The sequence below is a fragment of the Ixodes scapularis genome, unplaced genomic scaffold, assembly GCF_016920785.2.
Source record: "Ixodes scapularis isolate PalLabHiFi unplaced genomic scaffold, ASM1692078v2 PGA_scaffold0__279_contigs__length_252992795, whole genome shotgun sequence".
In the NCBI taxonomy this organism is placed as follows: Eukaryota; Metazoa; Arthropoda; class Arachnida; order Ixodida; family Ixodidae; genus Ixodes; species Ixodes scapularis.
Window position 1 is genome coordinate 71,418,398 of NW_024609835.1, and position 8,044 is coordinate 71,426,441.

Sequence of the window (8,044 nt, forward strand, 5' to 3'; positions counted from 1 at the left end):
TAGCAATCGGGGTTAGCACAGTTGATAGAGCGCTCCTTGAAATGGAGACGTCCCTGATTCGATACCAGGACCAGGCGGAATTTTTCATTCGCGCACTAGTCACCTAGTTGTGTTTGGAGATTTGTGCTGGTCCTTTGTCCACCTTGTTCTCCTTCTCCAATGATTATTGTAGTCGTACACAAACTATGAATTGGCTCGAGTATCTCGTAGCGTCCATCGCCGTACATCGTAAGGTGAAACGGAGTATAGGTGTTCGGCATTTTGTGAAGCCGAAAAGTGAAGCCTGGATAAAAGCGTGGCCGCGAGGCTCGACACTGATTGGTCTTCGGTGGGGGGGAAGAAGCCATCGCAGTAAGATTGCTTTTGCGCCAGGTGGGAATCTAACCCAGACCCTTTAGATTATTAAGCGAGCGCCTTTCCAGCATGTCACGACACATTACCGTGAGTTGAAGTGCTCTTTGACGAGAAAGCCCTGCGGGGCATCCGCTCTGCGTCCGGTAGATAGCAATTTGACACCCTGTCACACATTTTTAAAGTCCGGGTTAGCGCCGTATCTCTATTCCAGGAATTGCTATCCAGTGTGCACATCGCGACACTGTTAGCGCGAACACGACATCGGCGCATTTTTGCATTGTACTTGTAAATAGTATTATCGAGCACGAAATTTGATCGCTTACATTATAGAACTAAATGAGCTCTTTTTGTAGCAATAATAACTTGGATGACATCCCTTGGTTTCGAAGAGATAACTTGAAAAAACCGGCAATCGCTTGTTCGTGCTAACAGTGTCGCGCTCTGTACATGCCTACCGGTAAGTCAGTCGCTAAAGTAACCGATGAAGAGTGCCGAGAGCGGAGACGCCACATGTTTGACGTGCAACACAATTGCCCAGCGATTTCTTATACATTCTTAATATTCTCATAATATGCCGCCAATATTTATGTAAGTAGGATTTCATTTCAAATACTTTTAACACCTTCAGAAGAGAGATTCTACGTAGCAGCACATTATGCACTGATATCAGATCAGCGGCCGAATCGGGAAGGACCTTGCTGCTGCGTACGCCTTCTGCAGCTATACTTCACACTACCGAATTTGCTCTATTCGGCAAGTACGTTACAATCAGGTCACGTGCAAGCTATGTATTAGCCGCGCTAATCAATCCAAAAAGCAAGATTTCTTCTTTTTTTTTTACATTAGAAGTATACGCAGCAGTCGCTCCGACGGACAAGATGAGACTGGTGCTTTTCTTCTGGCTTGCCTGCGGAGGGTTCTGGAACGGCGGCGCACGGGATACCATGGTGTGAGTTGACCTTCGAGTGCCGGGTATCTCATTCTTTGATCTGAAGCAAGGACAATTCGCCTTGGTATGGAGTCTCGCGTTCGACACCGCACCTGCGAGGAAGTTTTAAGGATATGGAGCTCACAAATAAGTGTCGCTTTTATTCATGGGGGGTCAACATCCTAAACAAGGCTACTATACGCAACTTTCACGGCCAATATGGGGCGCACTAAGTCCTAGGAAAGTGTCTGTCACCTGGACAATCGTCGTATATAACAACAGGACGAGGTTGGGTCCGCGACACGTAATATTTTGCGAAATCGAGCGTTCCAAGTCTTACCTCACACTTACACGCTGAGAAAGGTGTAAGCACAATTTTCTACCACCATCGCACACCTCTCTGCCATCGCTCATAGCTGTGGATAACCGACTGGTACCTCAGCGCCGCTATATGGCACGAAGTCAGCGCGGCATCGGCGATACTAGCGCTGTGCTGTATGTGCAAATAATTGAGTATGCCATCTAAAAAATTTCAACTGTTTTGCAGCCACGCAGCCTCCAATGCGAACGACGAAGACAGTGCTGGCAGCGCGCTGTACCTAACGCCTCTCATTGAGTCTGGACAACTGGAGCACGCCAGGAACCTCAGCCGTGTCGGCTCGCTCGGCCAGGTGGAAGACGTGCCCGGTTACTCCGGCTTCCTCACCGTCGACGCTGAGCTGGGCAGCAACCTCTTCTTCTGGTTCTTCCCATCGAAGGTGGGCAACCTATGATCTCGCTCTCGCAGACTTTTTCTCATGGCTGCTGCCAAAAATATTGGTTGCAACCCTTTCCAGACAGAACCGCGCAGTGCACCCTTCCTGCTCTGGCTCCAGGGAGGTCCCGGATCCACGTCGCTGTTCGGCCTCTTCTCGGAGCACGGACCATATCTAGTGGCCGAAGACGGCACGCCACACCTGCGCGATGTTACGTGGGTCAACAAGTTTTCCGTGCTCTACCTGGATAACCCCGTGGGCGCGGGCTTCAGCTTCACAGAATCGGAGGAAGGCTACGCTCGCAACCTGAATGACACATCCAAGAACTTGTTCGAGGCCCTGCAGCAGTTCTTTACGCTTTTCCCCGAGTACGTCGACAACGACGTCTACGTCGGCGGAGAATCGTATGGAGGTTAGCTTTTTTTTTTCATACTTCATACTTACTACTTTAGGTGTGATGTTACTTCTTTGGGAATCAAGCGTACTTTTTTATGAACACAGATTTTTTTTTATCATCCTAGATCCTTTTCGAAATTCAGTACCATGTGGTGATTGAAATAGCAGTTTACCTTTTACCGTACTCACGGCGGTAATCGCCCTGCAGCCTGCAGTATTTCGCCGGGCACCATCACTTTCGCTAGTCAACAGAAGTCGAAAATGTGTGTTTTTACCTTACTATCGTTTATTGATCTGTTTCGATGGTGACGAATATACAACAGGTAATAACGAAGCACCGACCCTCATTGAAGCCGTGGTTAAAGTTCATACATCAAGGGCTGTAAATCCGATTATGGGACGTCATGAGATTGACTGGACCCGAGTTAGAAATGAACTCTTGTAATCAATTCTCGCGTCACATCGTATGACGTCTCAGATGTGTAGGCCTCGCATCGTCCGCCTCGGAGCATTTTCAACTTGTTCCCTCATCAGTAACCAGAGGACCGCCATTAGTACGACACATGCGCATCTGCCATTCCTCCGATGCTGATAGTGATTAAAGTGGCCAGACTTGAATTTCAGAAGGGGTCTATTGTACAAGAAAACCGTCATGATAAACCGTCACGAAGGGTGTACCATCGTGACGTCACATAACACCGCGATGTCATGTGACAACGTAACGTCGCATCACGGCGTGGCGTCAGATGGCACCATGACGTCGTGTGACGTCACAGCCGTATGACATCATGACATCACGCGACATTACGACAGCACGTACACAGTGACGTCACGGAATCACGTGACGACGTAGTGTCATCTGACCTGTCACTATGTGATATCAAGGTGTCGTGTGACTTTATGGTGTCACGTGATGTCACAGTCTCACCTGACGTCATGTTATTATGCGTCACCGTGACATTGTGCGACGTCAGTCGTGTGACCTCTTGACCTCACGCGACATCACACAAACGCACAGCAAGTGCCCAACTCATTCATAACAGATCACGTACTTCCTAATCATTGTCTGCATGATAAAGATAGTGCTCTTTTTTTTTTCTAATCGTGTCATCGTCAAAAAGTGCGGGCTAAAGCAATTAGACAAACAATTCCGAGCCAAAGTTGCCAGTGCAAAAGGAGAGCTCTTTAAAGAAGCAGAAAGCGTAAAGCCCTATTCCCGAAAAATTGCTGCATTTTCACACCTTCCCAATCCCACTCCCCTGCACTGATCCTCCGACCTCTCGGGGGTCTGTGAGCCGTCCTTCATACTGGCGTGAGTTTGAGGTCCCCGGTCTGGAGAAACTTAAAGCGGCGGTCATACTGCTAATACATCGATCATACGTAAGGCAGTCTAAGCTGCCTGAGGTATGTTCCTTCCTTGTATGACCGCGCGGTGTCACATTGGTAATACAAAAGGGTGTTTGGATGTGCCCGAAGCATACACATGAATAAAGCAAACATGCCTAACATGCTCAAGACGTGTGCGCAGATAATTCCTTCATCGTGTCTGCTGCTAACACTGTGTCTTTTGCACGAAGTACGAGCAATGTGGCTGCGACTTAAAGGGGTACTCCGGCTATTTCTTCGTGGTCCCCGATTTTCCTTAAAATTTGCTAAACACACCAACGAACATCGCTGAAATAGTATCCCAAATATCATGTCAAAATAATTCTTCGAAGTATTTTAGTTAAAATTTTAATCCTCCCCGTGTTTTATTTTGTTTATTTTTTCACACAGAAAGTTTTTATTGGCAACAACCAAAAATTACGCCAGTGGAAGACATAGGTTAACTTTTTGAGCTGTCGATTTTTGTTCCGAACTGATTACAAGCAGTTTCGTGATGCGAAACGAATGCTTTGGAAACTCGCGCCAGTACCAGCGCACTAGCACGGAACAAATGCTAGGCATAGTCTATTTTTTTAGACTACTCACTCGACTGGCAAGCCTGCCTTCCACTGACGTCACGGCACAGAAAAGTGCGGGTATATTTGAATGTTGGTTTTTGCAACATTTTCATGGGCCAATTTCACAGTAACTATTGTGAATTTTGCGTTACTAAACAGCATACCGGAAAAGGGAACGCTGGACATTCAGAAAACATAGTTCATTCGGGCAGCTAAAAAAAATCGTCGGAGTACCTTTTTACCAGAGATTGCAACGCATCTGTCAAAAGCCATAAATTAAGGGGGATCGGTGGCCGGGTGGGCTAGCGAACGCCAGCTCGCAGCACGTAGAGCGAAAGCTCGCGCTGCATAACCCAGGTATCATGGGCTCAATTGCCACCCCTGCCTGTTTCGATCTGGATGAGCATCATACCGGCGTGGGGTCGTGTATCACGACTCTGTAATGCACGTTAATTGAAGACCCCAGGCTAAGTCTTTGTTCTGCACTGGCTAAATTTCTCATCTACAGCTCAGATACCAGACGTTCATTGAGGCTGACTAACTTCCGGCTGTATAAACGTACACACAGCATTATTTCAAGCCACAAAGTCAAAGTCGTGTCTGTTCAGCAAGCTCTCTAATGCCGCATTCACACTGGGTACTCAACCGCCTCCGCAAAGCAGTTGCGAACGCGGTTGCTTAAAAATGCAATACTAATTCATGCGCAGGTAATGATGACAATGAGCTGATCCGCTTCGCAGTTGCGATTCGAACGCCAGTGGGAATGCAGCCTCACAGCCAGACGTTTCCCGCAATATTGAAATATTATAAGTAGTGTCCACGTTAGAGAGCAGATATTTGGTCAATCAGCACAATTGTTAACCTGAGGTCTATTCAATCCCGGACAAGCAAGTAATCAATTACTGTGGGTCCGACTGGTGTTCGCTAAGTGGAAGTAGCCTCTTAGGGTCCGACAAGAGCACCTCGAGATTAACTGTAGGTACTTGCCATCGAGCACTGTCTAAAGGACGCATGGCCTTGGTGTTAAAATAGGAACACGAAGTTTATTGACTCTAAATGAAATAGTTAAAAATCAACCTCCTGGAGGCCTCTGAGGGGCAGCTGATGTTTTGCCACTTTTCTGTAAAACCTCAAATATCTAGCCTCAAGAGACCCAAAAGGTTTATCCCTGAAGAATAGATTTATACAGCCTGATGTATACATCAGTTTAAACAAATACTGACCAGTTTCGTTTCGGTTTTGATTTAAAGTCAAATGTCGAGATATTATGCTCGAAGCAACTGCCAAAGACACCTGCCCAAATGGTAAGCAGTTATCAAGCAAGGCGGTCGTGGGTTTACCGTACAACGGTGGGATTTATTGAAATCTTTGTGTTGTGATGCATTTTTCTTCGGAGAGAGGAACATAGGTCAAAACTCGTTGTCTTTCTTCGCTAGGCGGTCATCGAGGAAGGACTGCCCTTCTTCGATAATCCGCGAGCACTACAACGGTTCTCAAACCAGAAATAATTTAGTTATATCTTAAAAATGACTTTTTGCAGGAAAATATGTTCCTGCTCTCGCCTACACCATCGACACGGCCGTCCAACCACGGGTGAAGATCAACCTCAAGGGAATCTACATTGGAAACGGCTTCATCGATCCCGTCTCGATGATGAACTTCGCCGACTACCTTTACCAGATTGGGCTCGTGGATAAAAGCGGCGCCACATTTATTAGGCAGCAGACGGAAATAATTGTAAAACTAATCGAGGATGGCCGCTACTTGGACGCCTTAAACGTTGTTGACCCTCTTCTGGCGGGTATCTTTACAAAGCCAACCTACTTCAAGAATGTCACCGGAATGGACTTCTACTTCAACTATCTTTACTCCAAACGGCCTAAGAATTACCAATATTTTGACGCTTTTCTCGAGAGTCCAACGACCCGCAAGGCATTACACGTCGGAAACTGTACATTTACGGATACGAGCAAAGTAGTTCAGGAGTATCTTAAGGAAACCTACATGGCATCCGCTAAGCCCTACGTGGAGGCCCTAATTGAAAAGTACAAGGTTATGCTGTATAGTGGCCAGCTAGACATCTCAGTTGCGTACCCGCTCACGGAGAATTTCATCTCCACCCTTCAGTGGTCGGGAGCGAAGGCCTTGACCACAGCGCCGCGACAGATCTGGGCGACCCCCGATGGAGAGGACGTTGCCGGTTACGTAAAGCAGGTCGGCAACTTCACCGAGGTCTTTATCAGGAACGCGGGGCATATGTCACCCCATGACCAGCCCGTGGTCTTGTTGGATATGATGGTCAAATTTGTCGACGGCAAGCCCTTCTCTGGTTTGATCTAATTTCGAGCTACTGACCGTCCCTTGTCTGCTGGGAAAAAAGGTCCCGTGTAGATCCTTGAAGTGTCAGTCTACGTTTCACTGAGAGCTTTAAGCCGAGGTCACCCTGCTCATACATCATATAAAAGACACGGCGTTCACTAAAAACACGATAGCGAGATAATCTGCAGACAGACCTCAATCATCTTCGAATCATGCCTTCCTTCATACATATGTACGTTTCCAACGGGTCTGCAGTAAGGCTTTTGTTTGAGCAATGTGCCGGGATTGTCATAAAAAAAGAAACTCGCCTGGGACAGCATCTCTAGACTGTGTTTTGTAGGATTTATTAGCAATGTGACTTCGGCTTACCTCGGGTACTCTGGCGAATTTATAAAGCTACCCCAACTAACTATATCTTTTTAGAATCATTGTCCTTTACCCTTCCGGTATGCTATTTAGAACCGCTAAATACAAACTAATTGTTAGGAAATCGGGAAGTAAAAATGATGCCACGGCCAACATCATTCAAATCTACCCGTGATTTTCAGTGTGCCGTAACGCCAGGAGAAGGCGGCCTTGTATGTCGAGCTCGGCAGTCTAAAATTTGACTATGCACCGTCTATTTGTTCGTGCTGCTGCGCGGGTTGCTGGAGCGAAGCTTCCAAAGCAATCATTTCAAACGATGAAGATGATCGCAATCAGTTGGGTACAAAGTCTACGGTCCGAAGAGTGAGACCCTGCCTTCCGCTGAGGTCACTTTTCTACTGTTTCGAATAGAAACTTTCATCTTCAAAAGCACGGCGAGCACCCAATCTTGTGAATTCAAGAACTTCGCAAAACAAGTTTTCCCCCAATATTGTGGGTAAATATTTCACCGATGTTTCATGACTTTGTGTGTTTAGCAAATTTTTAGGCAAATCGGGGACACCAAAAAATGCCGGAGTACCTTTCGTGGGTTTCCTTTGTTCACGTTCCTGTGAGCTGCTCTACAATGACCATGTATTGTAGAAGAACTTGGAGTTGGGATAGTTGGAGAATGTTGAAAACCATGGTGTAAGGCGCAAGAAACAACGGACACAAGAGAGAAAACAGGCATACAGGCGCCTGTATGTCTGTTTTCTCTCTTGCGTCCGTTTTTTTTTTTGCGTTTTACTCCATGATTTTCTACAATGACCAGCTGCATTATCTGGAACGGGTGGTGGGTGAAACAGGCACTCGATGAAATTGTTCCTACCCTAATTATAGGAGGTACCCCGACCACAACCAACACGAGCTCCTACATAATAAGGCCGGACGGATGAATTTTGCACGTCATCAGAAGAGGCAAACACAGGGCAATGTCTAGACTC

At 46.7% G+C, this 8,044-nt stretch overlaps 1 protein-coding gene across 1 annotated transcript; it reads left to right on the forward strand.

Moving 5' to 3' along the window:
- Positions 1–1,298: 1,298 nt before the first annotated feature.
- On the forward strand, positions 1,299–6,914 carry LOC8029239 (venom serine carboxypeptidase-like). Its single transcript, XM_029991696.4, has 4 exons — positions 1,299–1,303; positions 1,830–2,040; positions 2,119–2,449; positions 5,917–6,914. Exons 1-4 carry the CDS (start codon positions 1,299–1,301, stop codon positions 6,714–6,716), a joined length of 1,347 nt encoding a protein of 448 aa, XP_029847556.4. The 3' UTR covers positions 6,717–6,914.
- Positions 6,915–8,044: the final 1,130 nt, after the last annotated feature.

What these genes read in the sequence shown, in the direction of transcription:
- LOC8029239 (XM_029991696.4), top strand. An exon ending in TCTGGTTCTTCCCATCGAAG is followed by an intron (nt 2,041 to 2,118) that starts GTGGGCAACCTA and finishes AACCCTTTCCAG; the next exon opens with ACAGAACCGCGCAGTGCACC. An exon ending in CGGCGGAGAATCGTATGGAG is followed by an intron (nt 2,450 to 5,916) that starts GTTAGCTTTTTT and finishes GACTTTTTGCAG; the next exon opens with GAAAATATGTTCCTGCTCTC.